Raw genomic sequence first — 27155 nt, forward strand, 5'->3', positions numbered from 1 at the left:
TGCTGATTATACAGTATGTGCTGTTTGAGATCGTCAGGACAGTGAAACAGAAACACTATTCTTCAAGTAGAAACGAGCAAAAGTACCCCCCCCACACGCATCTAAAAACAAACGGCCAAATTCTTACAATGTAATATTCAAAAAGAAAGTCTAAGAATAAATTAGACATCAAAACTTACAAAACAATTTAAAAAAAAGGTGGTGCTTTTTATACAAAACATCTTAAACCAGCTTCACCTCATGCATGCAGCTGTTTGGTGTGCACACTTACTCTTTATCTCTACAGGAACACCTCAGTAAATGCACGAGAAGACAATTAAAGTAAAAACAAAAAGTGAGATTGTAAACCATCTACTGTAAAATATTAAAAGCAGCCACTTAAAAACGCATGGAATAACAGCTACGATCATGCTGACATGTCTGTTTTGCTGCTTGAACTCAAGGCACTGAATGATCTGAGTTAAAAGCCACAAAGAGAAGAGGAAAAAAAAAAGCCGAAGAAATGAAATCTTTTGGTCTTCTCTGTTCTGTCAATATCACTGTTATGAGTATCGTACGCAGTAACTGCAGGCTAACTACACATTTAACATTTACAGTGTTCTGCTAATCCTCCTAATTAGGGATTGGGAGGATCCCACAGGTTGAGGATACGTTTTCTGATCAGTGCTATAAATGGAAAACAAACATGGAATATTGTATTTACATCCCATTTATTTATTTATTTTTATGTTAAATTGATTTTATTATCAAAATGTTAGGAGATAGAGGAGGGAAAAAAAAAGGTTGCCGACCACGATCTTATTTCTCGATTGTCTCAAATTTGTGACCCCTGCACACTTGTTGGCTGTGTGTTGCTGGTCAGTAGGTGTGCTGTAGGAGCTAAACAGCAGGAGGTGAGACTAAAGCTGCAGGCAGACGATGCTTAACACGGCTGCTGTAGTCTCAGAGGCAGAAATAATCCCTCTGGGCTTGCGTTCAATCTGAGAAGCGCACCAAATCTTAATTTGAGGCTGAAAACAGACCAATAACTTACATCACTTACTCCACAAATGTATTTATTTATGCATCCAAGAAGTGCTGAGTTGCATTTTAATGTTAGCATCTGTTCAAGTAAGTGTTTTCTTATAAGCTACAGCGTGATGTTGGACTATAGCAGACCTACTCTAAATTCTTATCTACATGCTTTAAAAACCTGCTGTTTTATAACTAATGTATAACCCTTTTGGTTTCACCCTAACATTCACTAAGTGCACCTCCTGAAATTTAATAAACACCAAATGTGAGTGGTGTATTTGCAGAGTGATGCCTAGAGCTATAAGGAAATTGGCCACAGTCTCGTGCATGAGTTCAAATGTGATCTGTGGTGTGGTTCTTGCATGTTCACAGCAGAGGTTGTTAAAAGTCACGTGGCTTTCTTTGACATTTTATTTTCAGTCATACACCTGCACTGCAGCAGATCTGCCTGCTGTGGGGCCTTTATTGGAACAAAAACAGGATATGATCACTAATATTACAAAGCTGTGGTACACCAGACTCATCCTTGCCCCCTTCCTCCTCCATGCCTGCTTTTTAAGCCTTTCCTGACTACACCAACGTCTCCAAGTCTGTTGAGGCCAAAGCAGGAACTGGATCCCAGCCATGGCAACAGACCGAAGCAACACTGGTGTTGTGCAAGGTGATGCAGGTATGCATCAGCACAAACAAGGGATATATGTGTATACGCGCGCATGTGTGTGTGTGTCTGTGGGCAACAATGTAGAGCAGTTTGTGTTTTCACCAGTGCAGCGTGTGCACCTTTGCAATGTCCAGAAAGTGTAAAATTGTCCCCACAAGCACATTTTTGACCTACTTCAGTTACACAGTCCAAACCAAGAAGTGGCTATGCTAACACACAAACACACACCCTCCTGAATGACTGAGAGCAACAAATTAGTGGACTTTGAGTTGAGCTCGTGAAGATTTAATTACTTGAGTACGCTTGAAGTCATCTTTAAATAAGGCTGATATGGGTGATTTAACACACTTTTGCTCTGTGGGGTCCAGCAGCTGCTGGCAGGTTTTCTTCACAACCAAGGTGATTTTTTTGTCATGAGAAAACCTCGTACCCAACTATGAAATACTGTCAGGACTTCAGCAGAGTCGGTGGTCAAAGACTGGGCAACAATTGCATAAATCACCGGGATAGCTGCTTCATTAGGAAATAAAATGATGCAAATCCTGTGCAGCACAGATGGGACAGCTCCTCACAGGTTAACCAAGACGAGGCCAATTCTCTCCTGTCATATTAAGAATCAGCACCTTGGTTCAGCCAGATCTAATATGGCTCTTTGGTCATGATTTACTAAGCTGCACTACTGCCCTTGGCAATATAACATCTGCACAGACACAACACATGAGCATGTCCGTAAATTAAGGTGATCTCACTTTTTTCTTTTTTTAAGATGGTATTGCTCCATTGCGTTAACAGTGATATTAGACATTTTTGGACGTTTGCTAATACTAACCAGCATTTTGTCAATGAAGTGGCAACAATGCTACGTATTGCGATGACTGTCCACGGACAAAAACACACAAATGCCATGTACAGAACATGACTAGCATAGGAAAAATAAATTCTCGTGATTTCTACATCCGGGACCCGTGGATTTGAAAAAGCTGCAAAATGAAAGACAAAACGACAAAACAAAAACAAAAACAGACATTAGAGATTGGAAAAGTGCAGACATAAAATCTACAGTCACTGCAAACAATCTAAGCTATGGTTTTGGCTGCAATGATGGCAATGATGATGAATATGTTGAGCAACTGAGAATAAGTGACTTAACTATCACGCATAATGACTGGAAACAACAACAAAACAAACACAGCCATCTTCGCTACTTACTACATACAAGTGTGTGTTTTCTGCTTTGATATTTACTGAATTTTAAATTGTGCATTGTGCAAATGTTAATTACACATGTGTGTGACTTTACACCGACACTGTATATGTATGTGAACAGACTGGGAAGGACATCTGAAGACTATTGCTGCACTGAAAGGTCAGAGATATTCCATGTCACAGCATTGACAATGAGAGCCCATAGAGACGCAGCTCTCAATCGATACATGTGAGGCTGTGTGGGGAAAGTGACATTTCCAACCAAGCGCCAATTAGCAAAATTCATCACATTCTCTCACACACGCATTTTATCGAAATCTGTTTTCCATTTAATCACAGTGACAAATAACTACATATAAAAGATGGTCTTGGTATCTTGATCACAGCTGTTTTTTTTCTCTGAACAAGAACTGGTCATATTTGTGTCAAATTACCAGCTAACCACTGTGATTGGTGATCGAGTGCTAACACATAAACTAATAATAATAACAATAACTATTATTATAATAATACTGGTTATTTTAAATGTTATACACAAAACATCAGTGCATGAATTAAAAAATACTGACACAGTGCTACACCAAATCCTAGGGGACTACCTTCGCGAGTTATCGTGTTCACAAGATTTTCAAAAAACTTGACCTCTGACCCCAACCTCACTGAGATTTGAACTCCTCTGACATATTTACTAGTATTCATTCGAAAAGTCTAAGTTATCGTGTTCACCCCATCAGCCTTTTTACAGTTAAGGGGTAAACTTGCAGATAAAGAGGAAATCGCTTCGTTCTTGTCGTTAGCTGCAGGGACACTACTGGCATGTTACTTTAAGAGCACATTTTGCATGCTGGTATAACAAGCATATCTGTAAATATAGGACCAATAGCAATTGTGCAATGGTGTAAATAACTTATAATTATCCTAAAAATATAATACAAGTTAACTGGTCCTGTGCTCATGTTGGTTATGAGCACAAGGCCTCCATCCTAGTCAAAGTAAGAGTTTATTTTTGTTGTTTATGGTCCAAATCATGATTAGCGATTATGCATGTGTTATATTTTGCCCATGTTTTTTAATGTGTTACAATCATTGCAACCTTACAGTTTTCAACCAGTAATCTAAATGCAACATTCACTTTGACCAAATGCACAACTACGTTTGTTCATTTTAACATGGGACTGACTCAATGAAGAAAGAGCTTCAGACTGAAACAGAAAGGCAACTGTAAGGCCATACTCAATGCTGTGCCATGAAACCTCTTCTATATTTCTCACAGACATCACAGACATATAGACACACACACACACTAAAATCCACTACATCTACCCACTAGCACATCTTTTGCACAGTTCCTCACCCAGTCAGGCATCTCTTTGGAACAAAGAAACATGACTCCCTCATTCTCTAAGCCACTCATTTGGTGTGGTATCTCTCCCCCCCTCTTCCTCCTCCTCCTCCTCCTCCTTCGCCGCTTCCTCCTCCTGCATCTCTGTGGGCTTCATTCAGCATGAAGGAAGGAGGAGAAAATACAAAAGGGGAAAAGAAAAAAGAAAAAAAAAACGCGACAGAAAAATGACAAAAATGAGCACACGGATGAGTGTCAGTGAGTGGACAGTGACAGGTAAAAAACAGACACAGATATATATTAATATATCTACATGAAGGAGGAAGAACCAATACAGTAATGATTGAGAACTGCAGGAATGAAAGGCAGAGCTGTGTGAATGATGGAGTGAATGTGTTTGTGAATGACATTTTGAGGGGAGTGACATTTGGAGCTTTGAGTGGAGAGGCGCAGGATCAAAGCACACTCATATCACCTTTAATGAGCTGAGAGACCTCTACTCTTTCACACATCGCGCAACAAAGCAGAAATACACACATAGGAACACAGCTAACACACAGCTTAGCAGCTTCTCCCCATAGTGTATTTTGAAATATACTTGTGTGTTCATGCAAAATATCGAGACTCACCTTGGTTTTGTGACTCTGCTCTGTTCCCAGCCCAGATCCGGCCGTGTGGAGCTCCTTTGATACGACGCACAGGAATTCAGCCTGATCCTCTGTTCCATAGCTGTACGACGAGCCGATGTTCACCATCTAGAAAGAAAGAGACGCAGATGCAGAGAGAAATACAGAGCAGAGAGGGACAGAGACAAAGACACACAGTGAGTATCATGGGGACTTCCAGCACAGGAGACAGAAAGTGGAGATCCCATACTACAGCTAAGGAAGGTTGCTTTTGCTCATGCATGGCTGGGGGACGGGGGAGGACGCAGCAGTAGATTCAAGCGCTGTGTACTTGTGGAAACAGCAAAACAACTGCGGGTCAGCTCTGCTGAAAAATATATGAAAATCATAGCTGTGCAGCATGCAGGGGAGCCAAGTGCTAAAGCAGAGGAGTGGGGGAGGGACACAGGGTCTGTGTGCGATTTTTAGCCTACAGTGTTGTAAAGGCTGGCCAGTTTAACGCCATGAAGTCTAGAAGTATTAAACATATTAACAGGTCGTCTCTGGAGATGTGGCCAATAACAGACAGACATTACAACAGACAAGAAGGCGTGTTTATTTGACAGAACTGGTTCTCCAAAATCAGTATCATAATTTTAAAACTATAAAAGTTTACGATTTCTTTAAGATTACAGGTTCTGGGACTAACTCACACAGACTCACTAGATTAAAGGGGCTGTTTAATGGCTCAGTCACGCTAGAGTACAAATTAAATGGCAACCTCCTTTCAAATAGGCGACAAAAAAGGTTGCCCAGTGACTGCATCAAATTCAGCGACCAAATGTAAGTAGTTGTGGGGACTAAGCGTTGTCTGGTCCCCATAGGTGTCTTTAAATAGTCGTGGTCCGACACGGACCGACTGCAATCGCGCTCAGATGTCTGCAAATAACTGCTGTGTAATTTATAAAAGGCAGACAGATTGCCAAAACATCGCAATCAGTCTGTCGGTCTGAACTGATGAGTGCAACTTAGTTCTGATGAGTCTATTTGCCAGACGGGGACTTAACTAAACTTGATGTAATTTGGTTATTCCTACATTAATGCGATGTTGCTGAGTGCCTGTCATCCTGCAGTTAAACTCTCGTCCTGGAGCAACTACGCTTCCATTTATGGAGGAACTTCTGAATTTCTTTTCTAATCTGTGTGGTTCTGGTTAGACTCTAAATGCAAGTAGTTATTATGAATTTCTATTTATTGTGGATTTCTGTATGCACAGCAATAGCTTTGCAGGAGTTGGACACAAATTTATGATTTCCACTGATTTGTCACAGTTATTTGCCATATTATCACAAACGGATGATACATAATTGCCAACTTCACCCTATTCAATCACAAATTCACAGCAGACTGATAGAAGGTTGACTTCGAAGGAAGTATTTGGAGACCTGGTCCCCAGCTTCCAAGCAACCATTTCAAACTCCACAAGATTGCCAGTTGATGGCACATGGATGTAATTATTTTGCATGTGCTGTTGTCTCCAACCACCGTTTTCTCTAGTGTCACTGTAACATTAGGCCAGCAAATCAAGAACTAGACTAAGGGCATAATCTAGGATTTAATGGAAAGTTCAGATTGGGAATGCAAACAGCAAGGCTCGGGTCAGGACCGAGGGGTTAGACCAAGGGTCACGGTTAAAGGGTCAGCAGCAGCGTGAGTCCAACCCACAGTCCAGAGCAGTCCGGTGCGGGGCTTTCTGCAGGTGCGCACGCTGACCTGCTCAAACTTCCAGCCGTCCGACATCGTGGAGACCATCTGGGTCAGCTCCTCCTCCTGGCACTGCAAAACTCGGTAGACATGCTTGGGGGGCACCTGCTGGTATAAAAGGATGAGAGAGGAAAGAGTTGACGATGCAGGAAATGAATGAAAAGGAAGGTGCAACCATTTCCAGAGATACAAAAAGGGAAGTAAATACTGACACTGCTAGACTGAATTCTATGAATTTTCCAATAAGGTGCAGTCATTTCATATTGCATAACATTCAACGCTCTGGATTACCAAATCCTATTTGGGCAGTTTAAAAGCCAGCACCACTATTTTCATATTTCTGCACAATATTTAACCCCGCTAGGCAAACACGAGCAGTGAGTCCAGTAAAGAACAGTAGGAAAAGGGGAGAGTGGGAGTATGTTTGAGAGGGCAGAAGGATTATATAAGAGTGAGTCCAACCATCCCGAGAAAAGCAAAGAAAGAAGAGAGAAGGCTGATGTACAGCAGCGGCCTCTTTATAGAAGCACCCAGGGGAACAAAATCATTAATAAAGGCTGAAGCACTGAAACGCTCAAACGTCTATATCCTATGACTCTAAACAATACTGCAATATTTAGCACAGGACATGTCAGAACAGCTAAATACAGTAAATATTATATGTTTCAAGAGTAATAATACAATCAACATAAATGTGATATACTGCGTTTTATAGTTGGAAGCTCAGTGATTCATTGTTGACAGGTTGTGCGTTTACCTGTGTAGCTTTGGAGTCTCTCTCTACGATCCTCTCTTTAATCAGTTTGATGAGCGGGGTGATGTTGTAAAATTCGGCCTCCTCCAGGACACCTGGTCACAGAAGAAACACTCAACTCAGCTGCTGTGTGACACTGTAGTGCAACATTTCCACTGCACCCTAATCATGTTGCAAACCAGTCCAAGTAAACAGAATATTCTTTAAATATTATTGTTTAATATTCAGCTAAACATCATTCATATTTCAACCACTGTATACTCCTTTAAGCTAACAATTTTTAATTCTACTTTTGTACTTTATAGAACATATATTTAACCACATCAGTCTACTATTGATTATTAGTCCTGGCCATCTGTTAACCATTACTGTCAACCGTTTCTTAATTATTCATTAATTGATTTTAGCTACCTCAGTAGAAGACTTATACATTCTTCAGACATACCAAGTCTTCATATAAAGTGCACAAATTCAATTAAAAACACAAAAGCAAAAGAAAGGCATCAGGGAAAAATTGCATCATACTGCAACAAACGTGCTAGTATTATTCTTATTTCTACTGGCAAGCAAATAAGACAATCATGCAGACCTTCTTCAGCGAGCTCCTTGTTGTAGACCAGTTTGCCATGCCGCAAGTAGTTGAGGATGGGGCCAAAGTAGGTAGGATCCCTATCAATTACATAAGCTCCAGTCTCATCCTGTTACAGAAAAGAGTCAGAGACAGACAGAGGACAGTCCATTATACCATTACTGCATTTTTACAGCCTTCATAACACATTTCCTCATGTTATGAAGTGTGGAGTTTTTATTTTGCATTTGTGCATGTGATTCTATCAGAAGCATTGTAGATGGTGACATGTTGCTCAAGAACTGTCTGCAGTCACTCTTGTGTTTGTTGCTTGTGTTTTACTACTGTTCACGCTTGTGCTACTTTCTTTATTCACCTCTTCTCTTGGTTTCACTTCGTGTGTGCGTGTCTGTTCCACTGTGCGCTCCACTCTGTGCGTTTAGCCTGAGATTGAAAACTGAACTCAGATTTGCTCTCGTAACAACAGCTGTTTTTACATGGGAACAAAACAACAACAACAACAACAACAACAACAACAACAACAACAACAACAACAACAACAACAACAACAACAACAGGTTACTGAAAGTCAGCGTAAACTGTGTGCTCATGTGTGTCAACAGCCTACTTCACTTGCACCTCCAGGCTACATGTGACAAGCTTGCCTGGTTGTTATGTCATGACTCCTATCCCTACACATATACGCTCATCCTGCCTGTGCTCTTCTCCATAATGAATGCTTGAAGCACATCGCCCTTTAGAGTCGAGTTCATAAAAGAGCCACTGCTGGAGGAGTTCAAAAACATGCCAATAGGAGATACAGGCAAAGGCATATAAATTAGGGGGGAAAGGGGCGGGACTTGTTGGAAATTATATGATTTTCAAATGCCGAATTCCTCAGCCCAAAAAACATAAACCATTATCTCTTGATAAGAGAGAGTGCATCAGAGTTAGCTTTTCTACAGATTTAACCATATACCAGCATTTGGCTGGTGCTATATACAGAGCTATTCTGCGTCTCCATATATAGACTGAAAGGACAGTTAATGCATTAAGTCAATGAGCAGGAAGATATCCAGCTAGATAATGAGAACATGCTCCAGTCACATGACTGATTCTTTTTCTGACTGCCTGCTCAAGCAGTAACAATCTTGGCCTGTAGCAGCATCTTGTGCAGATGGATGTTAGCACTTTTATTTGCGTGTTCTGCATGCACATGCACAACACAGCCCACTATAAGAGTAAGTTATATGGTCAGCAATATTGTTGCTTCTGCTACTACTACAAACAAAAAACCTTCAGAAACAGCAGCACTGCTGGTTAAGCTCTAGCTCTGTTATAGTAGCATTTGCTGAAAACGGAGAGTGAGGAGTGTAAACACCAGTGTACTCCTCAGAGCACTCTGTAGGATGGAAGGATAGCTAGGTGAGGATGGATTAGATGAAAAACAGGGGGGGTAGGAGGACAACAAAAGATCAGTAGAGGACAAAAGATTTAAAAAAATGCTATGAGAAAAACAAACAAACAAGAAAAATACCCTGGTTTGGAAATAGGAGGTAAAGGAAATTTCTTTGTATTAAAGAAGGTTCAAAGAAACAGGTGGACACTGTCACAGACATGGATGAATAAGACATATGGGTTTTACACATTTGTGTATGTGAGCAAGAAAGCAGAGATCAGAGTTGAAGACCAAGAGGCACCGTGTATAAACTGAGTGCATGTTAGGAGAGTATGCGTTTGTACTGAAAAACAGTGATTAGAGCGTGAAAAAGCTGAGACTGCAGCTCCGGGCATAAACATAGGTACATACAGACACACTCGACATCCTAAATGAGCAGAGCTGCAGTGGAGGACAAACTGACGCCTCATCGACGTGACTTGACTTGACAGTGTGGCCATAACAACACGAGGGGAAAGCTTTCTGAATTGTGTCACAGCCATCACTTTAGTCTTGCTGTCTTTCTCCATCTGCTATTGGTTGATTTTTAGTATTATTACTCTTACTATACAGGTGATCTCTCTCTATCTACTGACTGGATGCCAAACTAAAGCACCAGCACCTCAGAGAAAAACAAATTAGCACATTTCCCTTTGCACTTCATTTACAACCAAAAACGTTGTGTACATAAGAACCAAACAAGCAAAATAAATCCAGTCATGACTATCAGTCCATGCTAATGTAAATTACACTGAATTGCCTGGGTGCGCTATTTTTCATTGGCGGAGCAAAACAGCCATTTTAGTTTAGCTTTCAGACATTCGATCCTTATGTCTTAAGCGTTTATAGCAATTGTTTATTACAGTTGCATAACGCATTATGAAAAACTAGAATGAGTTTCTCTTTACTTCACCTCATGTTCTGCTCCACTCTGTGTGTATTAGTTTCACCATGTTACACACAATGAAACAGTAAGCAGAGGATCACAGCAGAAACAATAGCAGGGACTCTCACACTGAGCTAAAATGAGTATGAATAAAGTACAGAAATAACAAAATTTTAAAAAATGGCCTTTTTTATGAGAGGTCACTTTCTCAGTTTCATTATTGTGGGAAGTCCAACAGACTCAAAGGGAGGGAATCAACAGTTATGACATTTAGGTACTCATTAGTTGATGAGTTAATGGTTTACACAACATTTGTTCAGGGAAATAGGATGCGACTCTATAACACTTCCCTGTAGCGGTAAGGACGTCCAGTAGCCCATCGCCTATAATCTAACAAAACCCCATTCACCTTTTAAAACACGCGCGCAACAATTACCTCCTAACTAGGGATGGGTACCGGTATCGGTTCTGACATAAACGGTAGGTACGTACATTCTTTTAGAGTTACAGATTAAAAACGCCCAAATGCGAAGCGGTCAAAAGTCTGGCTGTACTTCACATCAAAAGATGCAAACTCAGCAGCCTGCAACAAGTGCTTTAAGGTGATACTGTGCAAAGGAGGTAACACCTCGAATCTGATGAAACACCTGGTGACGCATAGTGTTTTTTTAAAGCCAAGAAATACACCGTATTTGACAGCTTGCTGCAAGACCGAGCACATACTGCGGGTGTGGTGCCTGTTATCGGACCCGGAGTTAGCAACATCCCCCAAGAGCCCGAAGAGGAGAGTCCTGGCCCCTAGCCCTGCCAGTGTAGCAGAAATGATGACGGATGATGACGGCAGCAGCAGCCGTTCTTCTCTGCGTGAGTAGCTTAATGTTGTCCGTGTGTAATTTACGTTGAGTAAATGGTAAATGGCCTGCATTTATATAGCGCTTTACTAGTCCCTAAGGACCCCAAAGCGCTTTACATATCCAGTCATCCACCCATTCACACACACACACATTCACACACTGGTGACGGCAAGCTACATTGTAGCCACAGCCACCCTGGGGCACACTGACAGAGGCGAGGCTGCCGGACACTGGCGCCACCGGGCCCTCTGACCACCACCAGTAGGCAACGGGTGAAGTGTCTTGCCCAAGGACACAACGACCGAGACTGTCCAAGCCGGGGCTCGAATCGGCAACCTTCCGATTACAAGGCGAACTCCCAACTCTTGAGCCACGATCGCCACAGGCTAAACACGTTATTAAATTAATGCACGTAAGGTGAACTAGCAAACACGGTCGTAGTTACATGCGGCTGTCTTCTTGTTTGATAGAGTGATACCATATAAGCTCTATAGCTGCAGAAAAGGCTAGCATTGTTATCTTTTTACAAAAAAACCCCAGCTAAACATGAGAGGTTTTTGGACAAAGTTTGTGTTCTCCATTCTTTAAGCATTGGTTCAGCACCATTTAAGCACCGGCACCATTTCAAAAGTACCGGGTTGGCACCGGTATCGGATAAAATCTAAACGATACCCATCCCTACTCCTACCTGTATCTCAGTGTTAAAAATACTGAAAGGTTTATTTTTCCAACAAATTGTGACCTAATGCATTTATCAGGTATGCCAGGCTATCAGTGCATCTCAGTATATGCTGGCATACAGAGTCTCACAGCAAGTCCAGTTTCTTTTTCTACACTGTACTCCTTGTATTGCTGCTATAATATCTGTGCAGTTGAAACTATTAAGTATTACTAAGTATTATTAATACTATTAGTAATCCTCAGTCTTGGTGAAAATAAGAGATAACACATTCATTTTTAGCCTGTCTATGAAATTCTGATATGAATGGGGGCAGGAGTTGTGATAAAACTCTAGAAATAAGGGTGATTTCTAATTACAGATCAGCCTAATTTATGGTCTGTGGGATCAAAGATGGCCTAGCTAAACTACTGACTTCTCAAGTGCCAGTGACACTTTTCGTGTGGGAGGCATAAAATAAGCTTGGTTGCATGTGCCTTTTTTTTTGCAAACTTTCCCAAACACCAACTACACATTTGTAAGCATGTAAAACACTGCCCCATCCTGTAGCTCTGACTTATTTTACCTGTATATGTATCAATCTAATTATACAAATAAGTTTAAGGAAACAGGAATAGCAAAGAAAGTTGTGAAATCCTGCCATGGGATATGGTTAAAACACCCACCAACCTCTTACTGTGTTCTCAGCCTTCAATTTGTGCATTTTCAAATTTACAAGTTTAAACAACTCTGAAGCAAAAACCTTGCCTCTAGCATTTTTGGAGGCTGTGTTGACACTGTGGGATGAGATGGGTTGTGGACAATTAAAGTTAAAAACTTAATAAAAAAAATATATATCATGCGTACGTGCAAATAATCCCTAAACCACAGAACCTGGCTGTGTTGTTATGGCCCACAACCAGTCATCCATGGTGTAATTGGCCTGGGATGGTGCGAGATCATCCACACGGATAAAGGAGGGGAGCCCTGGGTTTGGTTGGGTGAGGAGGTAGAGCATTTTAAGTGCCAGTAATCTCATTAAAACAGTCGCACGGAGACAGATTGTAAGCGTCTATGTGGAGGTTTATAAAAAAAAAAAAAAAAAAAAAAAAAAAGACAGACAGGAACTCCTAAGTGCAGACATGCAAACGTCTGAGAGGGAGGGGTGGGAGGATTGTCCAGCACCTAAAAATCAGCTCCTCTCTTGAGCAAAAGAAACACAGGCTGAAGTGCTTTTAACTGATTTGGATTTACAATGTTCTGTGTGGTAACTAACTCGAGGGGTGGCTCGTTTCAGCTTGATGTTGGCCAGTTAACAAAGTATGCTGACACACACAAAAAATGGTGAGGCAGCGCTCGAAGGATACCCTGTGTTGCTCCAAACTGTAGAAGTGTGATATTTGCAGTCAGCTGATGAGATGATGTGACCTAGTTTTAGCAGGCAGTGTCTGTTTGTTTGGTCTCCAATATCAACTTTCACGTCTTAAGAAGTTTGACAAGCTGAGAGGAACAAAGCGCACTCACTGTTAAACACTTCCTTTAAAAAGAAAGACGCAGATTTTGTTTTAGCGGAGGCTAAATTGAGCCAGATATTTTCAGACCAACTGTGCACCAAATCTGCTCCCTCTTTCATGCAGTTAGCTGTTAAGATCAGTGCATTACTGATTCACAAGGTCCGTTAATTTGTCCCGCATTTAATTCTGGGAATAATAGCACAAATAATTACTGGTTACTCAAACTCTTTTTTTATTTTTAGGCTACTAGAGTTGAGCCCTTAATCTTCCAGGAATTACAGTTTCTTTCCGGACTTTGAAAATGAAGAGTTCCTGGGTATAAAACAAAAACATTTCTTGTTATCACTGCAGTATTAACTTACATAATGGATTAAGTAAACAAGGACTCAGGACAGACAACAGATGATACGTTTCTCAGATCTGGCAAAGCCTTTATAATACCCCGAAACACATCTCTCTGTGAAGTCCATCTATAGAGCAGTATGTTTTGCTGTATAAACATTAAACAATGACTCAGATCGTTACGCCACCGTGCTCCTCTTGCTCCCAACTCCCAGTTCACTGAGGATTCAGAGTCTCACTGACAGCTCAGTTCCTGTTTTTGAGCTGCTAGCAAATGGGTAGTAATCAGAAGAAAAAGAAGTTTACTTAAGTATTCTTCTCCGTGGTTTGAGATTCAGGAGTTTGTGATACAATGCATAAATTACAGGGCACGAGCAAAGATAAAAAATAATAATAAAAAAAAAAAAAGCATGAATGCAAAACAAAGTGAGTCAACTACCAAGAGCGAGAATGCAGAGAGGACAAGAAAATAATACAGGGAGGTAGAAAATAATGAGGAGGAAGGAGGGTGTTTGTGTGCGTCTGAATATTTGTGAGACACACAAAGAGAGATTACATGTGTGTCATCAGGCAGCGCAGAGAAACCTCCTGTCAGGTCACAGCTGAAGGTCACACAGGAATATTCTTTCCATAGCACCCAGAGGTGCAGCAGGGGAACAGTCATCACTGCTGCGCACCACAATCCCACTCAATCCTCTGCGATTGTTATTTCTGGATCTGTCGCATATTCAGTTTGTAACCTGCTTCAGTGACTGCACGTGTAATAATAATAATAATAATAACAACAACAGCATAAGCGATGTGGCAAATCATCAAGCCACATCTTGAGCTTAAAGGGAGGCTCGATTCTAATCCTAAGCATGACTTGATGCAGTTTTCCCCGCTGGTTTAGTATTTGTGTCACAGTTTGGGACTGGGGTGAATACCACATGTAGTCGTACACTATGAGCAGCCACTAAAGATTCAAACACCAGCCTAAAATTCCCCTGCTCTCCCGCATTTCCTGTTTTTCCTGTAACAGTCACAAAAAAAAAAGAAAAGAGGAAAAAAAATCTTAAAATAAACCTTTCTAAAGGTCAGGAATTGACTGGCAGGTGCACAATGTTCTCAACTGAAACATGACATGTACTTTTAGAAGGGTGAATTTCTTTCTATTTTGGTCCACTGCTGTTCCTGACTAAAAAGTCAATTCAGTCGGGACCACTATAATCAAAAGGAGATCGCCACTTCCAGCTGCAGTAATTTGTATTTGATAGCATGGCTCTGCCCTTCCGCCATGTGCATACATGGAAAGCTGGAGGCAAGAAGAGCAGCAAGACCTCAGCACAGAGCTGGCAAAACCCTGCTAAATACACATTTAGTCTGATAGGGCATGAAAGGAGAAGCTGGGCAGAAGGCAGATTGCATAATGGCTTGCAGGTGCCCCACAGCTGCAAGGGGGGTTAAAACCGGTTAGGCCCCAGTCACATAGGCTTAGATACCAGTTGGCGATCCCCGGTTACGGTCTGGTATACTAGGTTACTGAGGGAAAATTCCCCAGCTGGTTGATGAATGGTTGCTCACAGCAGCTACTCAGTGGTTAATTAGCGAGGGTCTGCAGACAAATCAGCAACTTCCATAAAAACTATCAGCAATTGTAGCAATCTGCTATCACCCAAAAGAGCCGCAAGGAGGGTTTTTTGATGAATCAAAACTAAGCACAAAGTCAGCAATGACCCTTAATGACTAATCTAAGAATATATTAAAATATATATTTTTAGCCCCAGGATTGTTGTAATTTGTCTGAAATTGTATGTATTGGTTCACAAAATAAATAAAATTTCAAGAAGTGCTACAACAAATTATTGATTTACAGATTGACCTACACAATTAAACATCAAATCATTTAAAAAGTGAGAAAGAACCTATGCAGTTTCCTATAGTCTATGGCGATGTGGTGACAAGAAAAACCAAACAAACGCTTATCCATCTGTCAGCCGATTAACTGAATATTTGCAACCCTACTTTTAAATTGCTAATTTGAATAACTAATTAATATCTCTGGAGTGCTCTGCTGGCCCATGAGTTTAATATATTCACCATGTAATTGTATCATCACAGGTTTGTGTTCAGTCAAGGTCTTTTATTAATCGTTACCACCTGCTTCATTTCCTGCCAGCTCTCTGCTGTGCTACCTAATGTACTGTAGTATAAAATTACACACCACTGATCAGACAACTCCTCACCCCCTCCTATTTTCTCCAGAAAAGATGAAATTTTGGTAACATGGAGGTATTCACCTGCCTGCAGCATTGTATCAGTTTACAGTGGGCTGTGGTTCACGAGGAGGACCTCCCCCCCACCCTTTGTCATACTCATGCATATCAAAGTCCATGCAGCATAATAGAAATCTGCATCATTCATGAGTCTTTCAAGTCCTTTCAGTCTACATGTGACAGCCAGACTCTCCCTCTCTCTTGCCCTCCCCATAAGATGCCAGCTGTACAGCTACCAACTGTGTGGCTCCCTGCAGAAGAGGAGGCACGTGTTCATCCATCTGACCCAAGCAACATTCACATGAAGAAAAGCAGGAGAGTGGAAGTGCTTCAGACTGCACGTATATCTCCTGGTTAGTGGGCTGCTCCATGCCTATTTGGAGCTGCAGGAGTGCATTTCCGGGAGAGGACAGATGCAAGTTTTAGGGAAATCAGTACTCATGTTGGAGTGATATCATGGGATACAATTCCGTACTTTATGGAAACAGATGCACACGCATTTTATAGAAAATAATCGCCATTTTAGACCAAAGCAGTAAGCCTGTTAAGATAAATCGAACCAATCGTGTGTTAACAGATGCCTCAACGATCTAAGCTGTTGTTAACTTCAAGCCGCTGCAGATAACAGGAGTGTTATCAAGAGATCAAAAACCGCACCAGTGTCTCTGTTCTTAACAAATACAATTGCGTGCCACAACACGAATGGTGTGCAACGTTTATTGTAATGTACTGTCACCACATTCGTTTTCATAGAAATCTGATATATGGCACAATGTCACTTGCCAGTACCCAGAATAATAGCGTCTGAGACAAAGTAACTATCAAACTTAAATGCTCACAGGACGTTGAAACCATCACAAAGACAATAAGTGGAGGAGGTGCAGTCCCAGCTCACCCGCTGCTGTGACAAAATAATAGTTATGTTTCGCCCGGAGCGAAGCACCGTTCAGCGGGGGTTAAAGCGTCCTGGCGGGGCTTACCGTGTCCGAATGCAGGTCCTGCTGCTGGCACAGCCGGTACAGGAACGAAGTTTGCTCCTTGAGGAGCGTCTGCCGCGTCGTGAGGAACACCGTGCCGCCAACGTTGAGGCGAACCCACTTCCCGTTGTTTCCCCCGTTAGGGTTGATAACCGAGCCGTTACCGATGCTCTGCGACGCCGTCCCGCCGGATTCTGTCGAGCTGGCGGTGGCAGAGGTCGCGCTCTCTCCCGCCTCGCTGTCTTTGTTGTTATTGTTGTTGTTGTTATTGTTGTTGCTGTTGTGGTGGTGGTGGCAGCCGTGGTGTGTCGACAGTGCAGCGGCGTCCGCCGGTTCCCGCTGGTCCTCTGCCGTCGTTGCCATTTAGGAAAAAAAGCAGTTGGACACAGACCAGATACGAGCGCGGTGGACCCCGGACTGTTGCCTCGGCTTTTTCTCTCAGCTATCCGACCGAGCATGCTCCGCCCCCAGAGTGGCCACTCAAAGCAAGCTGGTTAAGTTACAGGAAGTTAACCACACTATGTCCCAGAGACACTTTCAAAGTAAAAGCTGTAATGGCCGCTACAGAAGAAAATAATCTTTTCTAATCAAGTTTTAAAAATGTTAAATTTTATCGAGGCAAAAAACAAACAAAAAAAAAACTGTCTAGGCTGTCTAGGTTTATACTTCGCTTTTGTCATCTTACACTAATGAGTGATGAATTTAACCTTCCCTTAGTCTGGTGGTAAAAACACATTAGGAACTGACAAGTAGGTAAGAGTAGTTTAGAAATCCTATTTGTTATGCAGTCAAATGTTGCTTAAAATTGTTACTTGAGTTTATTCATTTTCCCATAGGTACTATACATGGCAGTCAAATGCAATTATCATAACTTCTCTTTTTTGTCAACCAGATCAGAAACGTGAATCTTTTGTGAATATTTTATTTTGAAAATAACATCTTTTCCTTTCATATTTTGCACAAAAACAGTTGTTGTAGTTTTTGCGAATTTTATTTCTGTTTATATAGACAAAATGCACCACAGGTTATAATTTAATTTAGTATAGTTAATATTAATGCAAACTTAGATAATTTTCTTCCACAATGTGCAAACCTGAGTAGATACTGCATAGAATTGAACTCAAAAACAAAAATACTGTAATTATAATAAATATAAAACGAACAGGATTTTCCTGATGGTTTAAATCCAAACGTTTGTGGAAACTTTACACAGAGTGTTAAAATAGCGCAAACAAGCCGACAATCCTTATGCCAGTTCAGAGTACTCTGTCACTAATAGATAGATGCTGTGAAATAAGACCAACACAACACTACATCACAAACACCTCACTGCATCTAGTGGCATCTATTTCAGTATACTTCACTTTGATCATTTGTTGTCTGTTTTTAAAATGGATTATTAAATTATTAATTTAAAAAAACACCAATGTTGGCAAAATAATCAAGTTTTTTACTCTCTGTTTAGCTGCACCAACAGGATTTTCAGTGTTGTGGCGCAGGCTTTGTGAATTTGAACACAGCTACACATGGACGCATGGCATCTTCCAGCTCTGTGCTCTTATGGCTTGTCCAGCATGGGCCTCATGGTGATAAAGGGAAAGTTGTACGTGTGGGGGAGTCCCTGATGAATCGTGAAGTTAAAGGACTGCCATGAAAATGGGCGCAGACCCCCCTGGGTCGTGGGGCCATTTATTGCCTCGGCGACCAGCTGGAGCGCCATCTGGTAGTCCGTCACCTATACCGTGACACAGAAATGAGGAGGGAACAAGAACATGTGAAAGATAGGTAATTTAATGCTTCTAATCAAATCTTGTTGCTTCATTTGAAATACTGGCTTCAACCACTGCACAATTTAACTTAAACTGAACTGAACAGAAATCTACACATAATTAATGTGAATGAATCTTATTAACTTTGGAGAGTGTTTTCATATTTTGCCAGCAGCAAATATATTTTTTCACTTAATCTAGGAAATATCTAACAGACAGATTAGCAACAGTGTTTGCACACACATTCACAAATGCTAGAGGTGATAACCTGGCCTTTATTCTAATACCACCAGGTGATATGACTAATATCACCTGGTGGTATATCTTGTTTGGGGCATCTATATTTGGACACTAGATTTACATATCGGTTTTATTGTCGCCATATTAGCACTGTGGATCACAGACAGCAGTCTAAAAAAAAGATATACTCACTGATTTGTGCAAGGCATTTCGGTTGTTTGTGAGCATATTTGTCCTAGACTGATTAACAAGGTGCAAGGTTTGTAATTCACTGTGATATAAAAATGAATGCTAGCTTTAGCAAGTAAAAAGTTATTGGTTTAAAAAAAAAAGGTTCTTACTGGATGAGCTCACTCTGCAGTTTTTTATTACAAACAAATACAGAACAGCTGATGGGCAGATCAAACTGAGAATTTGAGGGCAATGCTCAATTCTGTGGTAGCAACTTGTCAATCACAGGTTAGACACGCCCTGAAACACACCCTGATATACTCCCTGTTTTACTCTAACGTAGAGAATCAACATCTTGCTCTATTAAAAACAACACACACCTAGAAATAGTTAAACAAATAACAAAAGGAGTAAAGAGAAAAACTGCAGCTTTAAAAAAAACCAGGGGATATAAAGGGCATGTGACAGCGGTGACTCATTAACCAAAGGTTATATCGGCAGACAAAAACACAAGCAAAACACATGCTGTACTTTGTATTTTGTTTTTATCCTCACACTGTGACAGAGCTGATTCTGGCCTAATGTGCTGGTGTCCTCTGACCTTAGTGTCGTAGCAGCCCCCTGGCCGTGGCCTCCTTGGTCTCAGGTCGTTGCGGCAGCAGATGGTTTTGCAGGGATGGCCCTTTGAGTAGGGATCTTTCTTGTAGTCTGAAACAGAAGCAGTCTGATGTTTAGTCATGCTGCTTTCACTTTGACGGGAACAAAAATATCCTGGGCTATTTGTGTTTTCTGTGAAGTGCTTTGAGCTCCAGAGCGGACATACAGCGCGAGGAACAATAACTCTGTTGTTTCACCTACTGTTGTATCTCATCATGCGTTTGAGGGAGCTGAGGTCGGACACCTTGGCCTGGTCCCTGCGGAGGATTTTAGCTCGGGGACAGAGATCATAGGAAAAGTCTTCCCCGTATCTTTTCCACATCACACTGTACCCACTCAGGTTGTAGATTTCAGCATGAAATGGTATATTGTATGACGGCCAATAACCTGTTAAATGGAGCACACTGGAGGGGGAGGTCACTCAGAAATCAACAACAGCAGTAATCACACAGATACAGGTGGTTTCTTACCTCTGCGTAACGCCCGAGTCTGATCGGAGTGCATGACTTTGCCGGGAATCTGCTCTACAACAGTCAGAGCTCCATCCCTGATGCTTTTACTCAGAGAAATCCTGCTCAGGTCCACCACCATGTACTGGCTGTTATATGTGCCTGAAATACAAAGGAAATACAGATCCACTCCTCCCTGTCCCATGGACACTTGGATTTTGTGTGTCAACAAATATTGGAGGGATTTTGTGAGATGTGCTACAACTTTATTTACCTTTACTCACTAAAAGACCAATACTGAAGTAATGTAGTCGGTCTAGCTCATGTTGCTGCATGTTAGCTATCCTACTGTAAAATGAAAGCTTACATGTACAGTCTCGCATGCACCTGAGGGATTTGGATCTAGAGAGGGAAGCACATAAACTTTTGTCTTATTAGATACATATTTGCACATGCCATAAAAACCTAAAACATAACCTGATCTGAATGAAATGACATCACGGTCTGCAGGTCACTGCAATAGCTTGGCAGGATGGTGAATCAGAGCGCCAATTCTGCTGTTTGTTAAAGAGCTGTCAGTCTCAAGAACACCCTGTCCTGTTCTCTCCTCTGCCCTCCATAGCAACGTGACGTGAAAGATCAAAGCAGCCTTGCCAATTAACACACACAAGCATTGTGTAATTGAGAAGAACGATGTGTTTGAGAGACTGCTAAATCTCTATGGACATGTGTCCTGTGAATTTTTGCATTGCCAGCATTACGTCTAAAAGCCAGGAGGCACGGCAATAACAGCATGCATTAGTGTGAATTAGTGGCTCCATATTCTTAATTATGTTATTTTTAAAAAGTGATTTGATGGCTGTTTTTCCATATTTGTGGCTTACTTTGGTTTTGAATAAAGCCTCAAAACTCAACCACCGCTTGCCTTAATTGACATCACTGAAATCTCACCTGAGTTGTATCTGGAGAAAACCTGCGCCCACTCCTCTCCGGTGTGCGCCAGACCGTTAGCCAGTCGGACCCTCTGCCAGGCCAGCAGGCCGTGAGGGCTGAGCTGAGAGAACAGAGAGGCATTGAAGACGCCGATGGAGGTCTGAGTCATCAGCAGGCCGCTCCCAAGGAGGTAGAAGTCATCCAGAGACATCAGGAAGCCTGGAGGAGGAGAACACGCAGCAGGTTTCTTTTTGACAGTCAGCAAAGGAGTGGGGGAGGGTTGGGGGTCATTTGATAAAGTTGGAGCAAACAAACGGTGTCGTGATTATATCATCTGCAACTCACAACATGCTTAACTTGTATTTATTAGCAAATGGAATAAGTATCTTTAACTCAACCAGTGATTTCTGATTTTTTAAAGGCATTTTAAGGTTTTTTAAGGTACTACAGTAATATTAATTTGTTATTAAAATATATAAAGTCAAGTGAAACAATCCTGCTTTTTATGATTACTTGTCTTGTTACTTTCATTTATATAGCACATATAAAAAGGGAACAGAGCTTTTAGTTGCTTCTTCACATGTGTGGACCTCTGATTATGTGCTAATGGACTCTGGAAGGAGATGCAGGCTCCTGTTGTGCAATAATAAATATCAATTTGCCAGTTAAGCTGATAAATGAACAGCTCATGTGGGACAGACAGATAAGCAGAGAGGTTTTGCTGTAAATGCATTTTAAAAATCATTTATCTGTTAATTTATTCTGAGGTCTGTTTATTAAAGTGTGGCTTAATCCAAGGTGATTTTCTCCTATCATGACAATAAAGTAATCTTGCCTTGTCTCAAATGACTGCATGCTTCCTGAAATGATTTGCACACAGCAATAAAAATGATGTCCCAGTTTCTTTTAGCAAGTCTTTAGCATCTTTTAGCTCAGACGTTTTCAGTTTTCTGGTCTGCAACATTATTATTTTGATTCACTCAGGAAGCTGTTTTTAGCATATAAAATCTGAAAGCACTTCAATAAAAGCATTATTTTATAGAGTTTGTGTGTGCTCCTATAATGCCACAATTTCTCCCAGTAGTGGATGTCACAGCAAATGTGCAAAGAAACTGCAAAATACCCAAGTGATACATTACAAACTCTACAGGCCTCAGTTACCATGTTAAATATTGACATTAAGCACAGTGCAATTAGCAAAAGACTGAACAAGCAGTCTTTTTTTGGAAGGATTTCCAAGAAAGAGCCTCTTCTCTCCAAAAAGAACACTGGAGCATGCCTCAATCTGCAAAATTGTAGCTAAATAAGTCACAAAACCTCTGGAACAAGAAGACCACAAGACCGTAGTGTGCAGCGCTACATTTGCTGAAAACCAAACACAGCATATCAGCACAAACACCTCATACCAACTGTCAACACTGCGGTTGAGGGGTGATGACCTGAGACCTTGATGGTCACCGAGTCAAGCAAGAACTCCTCTGTGTGCCAAAGTGTTCTAGAGTCAAACGTGACGACATCTGTCCGATAGCTAAAGTTTGGCTCAAATTCATGCAACATGTCAACAATCCCATGCACAGCAACAAATCTACAACAGAATGGCTAAAAAAAGAAAAGAATGAAAGTTCATAGACCCAGTCAAAGTTCAGACCTCATCCTGACTGAAAGCTGTGGCTGTACCTCAGGAGAACGCCCCCAAACCTCAATACACTGAAGAACCTTGTAAAGAACAGTAGATTAAAGTTCCTTCACAGCGATGTGAGAGTCTTTTAAAGTCATAAAGAAAACAATTATTCCAAGTTATTGCTGTTAAAGGTGCTTTTCATGCTGTGAAAACTTTATTTTCATGTGACTTCATAACTTTTGTTAAAGATATGACTATCACGCTCATGAATCGCAAGTACCAGATGTGTTATCAGCATTCCTTTTCCGATTGCGTGTATCATAATTATTTCAAGTTTCAACTTGCCATACTACTTTTATGTAGAGTTACACCAGGTAGAATTACTCTATACTACTTTGTATTCTATACATGAAAAGGAAAAATAATAAGCTCCTCTGAAAAAATACATCCAACTCCTGCACTAGAAGTACAATATTAATATTATTAACAATAGAAGCCAGATGTCTTTGATTATTTCCACCACTGAGACTGCCCAGCATCTCTTCTTGTTCTCATGGTGCTGACCTGCAGTGCATGATAAATCCTCAGTACTGTTAGAGGGGAAGCAGCTTAGGAAGGCCGCAGAGGGTACACATCACCTCTGCTGACCCCATTGTATTTCATCTCTTTGTTTCAATATAGTGAGGTGATATCCTCGGCCTGCTGCTCTCTAAATATAGTGCTTTAAAACCACTTGTGTCCTGATAGGACTGTAGTCCACAAGAGGATTTTTTTATGGCCTGGTCCACTTGACAAATCTTTGGCCACAAAATTTCTCAGTCTCCTCTAACTCTACAGCGAGGGGAGTATAGCTCCGTTCGAGCATGTGCATAAACACACGCGGGATTCAGTGTTTTCTCATTACTGCCTAAGCTGCATGCTTTGCAGGAGAATTGTGTCGAGTAGGAAATGTTCATTGGGGATTTGGGTTAATTCCTAGATGTCAGTGTTCATATTTTCCCTTGTGGATTAAGGATAAGAAGTTCACCTCCCCTCGGAGCTTTTGCAAGAAAGAAGTGAAGTCTGTTCTTTGAAAAACCCTCTTCTTCTGCAAATCGATCTTTTTTTCTCGAGACACATTGGTTATTTGAGTATATTTATGCATATAAGTGTGCGGTTGTGCGGCTCTTATACTGTATGTGATATAGTAGGAGTGTGTGTACCAGGGTAGCTGCTGAACGACATCTTTCCAGTGGCTACGTGTGTGTCAGACACCTTGAAGTCCCAGTGTTTATAGATACGCATGGTGGCTGCATAAGTATACCAGCTAGAGTGGCCGACTAGCAGGTTCTCAAAGCCTGGAAGAACCTGAGACACAGAGAAGAGAGAGAGAGAGAAACATCTATATTTTTAAAAGAAACAAGATACAATCAGTGAATCATAAAAGAAAGAGTTTAACGTGGATGCAACTTTATTAAGATACATTAAAGGGGTCTTAAAAAATCCAGTAGCACACATCCATTTGAACTTTGTTCCATAGATTGGTGTACGTGAAAGAGGAAATAAGCCCCTTGCAATGGCCTTTTACACTCATCTAAAAGAAGAAAATCCTGCTCACAGAGGCCAATAAAAGCAGTTAGGTTTGTGTTGAGGTTTTCCCAAGGGCTCCCTCACATGAGCCAAATGAGCTTGGCCTAACCTTTATGAGAGCTGTGCAGTGGCCCATTCCAGGCATCCTGAAAGCGCCGGACCCTGCGGAGGAGTTGGAGCGAGGTGTCAAAGCTGGGACAAGATCCAAGAGGTCACCGACACCATTTAGAAACTGGACCGTGAACGCTGATAGAGGCTGCGCAGGAGGGAAAGAGCAAGTGGCAAGAGATCCATGAAATGACTGTGACAACTCTCTCACAACCACAAACACACACATACACACCTCCCTGTGTTTGCTTTTGGCCCACAGTGCAGCTCCTGCGTGGAGTCCATCCAGCTGAGCCAGGATCAGTCCCATATGCCTCCACAAGGGGTCACTGTTTCTCCTGAGCTTCACCTGCTCTCTGGACCACTGGTCTTGTTTGCTGGGGTTTATTCAAATTTTAGAATCAACGTTTGTCTCTTGATGGTGCAGTTTTACATCACTCTAACAATCAATAGGTGCATAAATATAATTTGTAAATTCTGTATAGACAGTTGACAGTTATGAGGCACTATCATAGAATGTATATAAAAGATGGATGTAGACGTCCGCTGCCTAAAAGAGTCTTGTAAAGTTTTCAACTAAGCTTTGCGATCTTTGGTGTTTTGCTGTCTTGAACCCAGGTGTGGCGGGTAAGGTGTGAATATGACAGAGAACTGAAGCATACCACTGCATGCTTTATATTTACACAGCTGTGAATGAGAAAGTATTTGACTTTCATAACAACGACCACATCACCAGAATTTATCAAGTAAGACTTAAGACTGAGCCCATAAACTTAGTGTTTCCTGAGGTCGCAGATTAAGTGAGCATTAAGATAATTTCCATAGACTTCTACACAGTCTTTGTGCCAACAGGAGAGTCACCTCCTGCAGGCTATTAAAAGCATTAATGGGTGTAGCCCTTAGAGAAGGGCTACACCCATCTTTTATATACACTCTGTGCACAATACTGGTTAATCAAGCCTCTGAAAAAGCATCTTGAAGGCAATGGAAAACAAAGAGAAACGCTTATAAATCTAGTATTAGACATGGGATTACTTTTAGCTTAATCCATGGCTTTGATTTGATATAATTTAACACTGTACCTCAAAAAGTTTTTCAAGGGCTCCAGAACCTTTTCATCCTTGATCAGCTGAGGGTACATGTTGGAGTAATGACTGAACATCTGTCTGCAATGGAAGGAGAATAAGCAGTGAGGGATTAGCCCACATAAAAGCAGTCCACATGTTACAACCAGAGCTAGCAGCTACACCTAATAAGAAATGTAATCAAAGTGTAACGATATATTAACTGAAGTTGACCTGTATCTGCATTAGGTGTCGGACTGCATTGCTGCCACATGATTGGCTCACTTGAAAATTGCATTTATAGTGCTTAGTGTATTTTCATGCTTGCACTTTGCCTGTGCTGCTCACCCAGCAGTGAGGTAACCTTCCAGGTAGCCAGCCAAGAAGAAAGTGGTCTCATCTTCCTGAGTGATTCCTCCATAGCCTGCATTGATCTCCAGGATGCCCCATCCTGAGAGGAGCAGAGTGTCATTGAAGTACCCATAGGCTTCCCCCTCCGTCTCCATCAACCCCTCCTTCAGGATCACACTTTTCTGGGCAGCATCCCAGTGCACAGTGGCCTCTTGGAGCTCTACCATTGTAGAAGGATGGGTTACATGCTTGAGGTTAGATAACACACATTATGTAAGATAATGTCATGACACCGATAAAATAATTACAACAGCTTTCTCATGTGTTGCTATTTTCTGTCAAATTAATATTAATTGCATATTAATATTATAAGAACACTAACACAATGTTGTGTTCGTGTCCTTGCTTGAATATACAAGCATTTTTTTCAACTTACATTTGTTAACATAAGTGTTACAAAAACATTTTAAAAAAGAAAACGTGTTTAAATGCATTTAAATGGCTATGGTATTTCGAGTTACATGTTCAAATAGTGTTACATTTTAAAACTGTTAAATTTAGCCGGGAGAGAACAAAGTAACTGTCCATTAAAGAAAAGCTATGTAAGATATAACCATACGCCTTCTTTTATAGCGGTAAAGATATTTATTTTGTGTTTAGCGGAGTTATAGGGATATAAAATTGGTTCCCGCTGTGTACAGACACGCCACAGTAAGGTTACTCACGGTAAGTTTGGAGCTTGATGTTCACTCTTCTGAATACATCCGTGGATTTTGTGGCTACAGCTAAAGTGCTCAGCAGTACGCAGAGTGCCATTCTGCGTTTTTCCATGTCAGCCGTGGAAGACTGAGTTCTGCCTGCCTCTCGCCTAGTTAGACACACATATTCTTCAAACGTATTAGGATTTATATGTGAAGATTTTCTTCTACAGACAACGAAGCACTTAAACTGTGTCTAAGGTGCTTGTTACGATAGCGAAAAGAAGAACACCCCAGATGGGACTCGAACCCACAATCCCTGGCTTAGGAGGCCAGTGCCTTATCCATTAGGCCACTGGGGCCGTGTACAAAGTGAGGCGGGGCCAGTGTATTTTAAGTACAACCGTAACCTACTGAAATAGTGTTTGTATTATCTTTACTTTTTGTACATTATCATTATCTGCATTGTGCTGTTCATAATAGTCAATTTAATGTATGGAGTTATTTTTTTTAATTATATGAGCTCATCCGAATAAAATATTAAAGCGTCGTACCCCAAAGACGGTAAAAGATCACCATGGTGACGTTCCGTTACACGGGTCGTTCCATTATCATTCAGAAACAGGAAGATCTTATGAAATTCTAACTAGTAGGTATTAAAATGTGAACACGATACCCCCCAAAAAA

The 27155-nt window shown here is 41.2% G+C and overlaps 2 protein-coding genes and 1 non-coding gene across 10 annotated transcripts; all 3 read right to left on the minus strand.

Annotated features, from left to right (window-relative positions):
* Nucleotides 1–211: 211 nt before the first annotated feature.
* kctd17 (potassium channel tetramerization domain containing 17) lies at nt 212–17291 on the minus strand. Of its 8 annotated transcripts, none has more exons than XM_040036525.1 (7): nt 16842–17288; nt 7936–8044; nt 7350–7441; nt 6554–6700; nt 4853–4978; nt 4236–4374; nt 212–2655 (listed from the first exon to the last, which is right to left on the minus strand). In XM_040036525.1, exons 1-6 carry the CDS (start codon nt 17199–17201, stop codon nt 4276–4278), a joined length of 933 nt encoding a protein of 310 aa, XP_039892459.1. In that variant the 5' UTR covers nt 17202–17288; the 3' UTR covers nt 212–2655; nt 4236–4275. The 8 variants fall into 8 exon arrangements, with proteins under 8 accessions (XP_039892459.1, XP_039892461.1, XP_039892460.1 ...); XM_040036527.1 differs by having other exon boundaries at nt 6602–6697; nt 16842–17287; XM_040036526.1 differs by having other exon boundaries at nt 6602–6700; nt 16842–17286.
* Nucleotides 17292–17408: 117 nt separating this feature from the next.
* Nucleotides 17409–27097, minus strand: LOC120736445 (phospholipase B-like 1). Its single transcript, XM_040036518.1, has 11 exons — nt 26496–27097; nt 25768–25990; nt 25438–25521; nt 24591–24732; nt 24357–24503; nt 23881–24025; nt 21076–21276; nt 20146–20286; nt 19877–20062; nt 19620–19726; nt 17409–18573 (listed from the first exon to the last, which is right to left on the minus strand). The coding sequence occupies exons 1-11, from the start codon at nt 26599–26601 to the stop codon at nt 18397–18399; spliced, it is 1659 nt and encodes a 552-aa protein (XP_039892452.1). The 5' UTR covers nt 26602–27097; the 3' UTR covers nt 17409–18396.
* On the minus strand, nt 26758–26830 carry trnar-ccu. The gene has a single exon. It is a non-coding gene; the product is annotated as a tRNA-Arg (tRNA).
* Nucleotides 27098–27155: the final 58 nt, after the last annotated feature.

This window comes from Simochromis diagramma, unplaced genomic scaffold (assembly GCF_900408965.1).
Source record: "Simochromis diagramma unplaced genomic scaffold, fSimDia1.1 OVJJ01000371.1, whole genome shotgun sequence".
Classification (NCBI taxonomy): Eukaryota; Metazoa; Chordata; class Actinopteri; order Cichliformes; family Cichlidae; genus Simochromis; species Simochromis diagramma.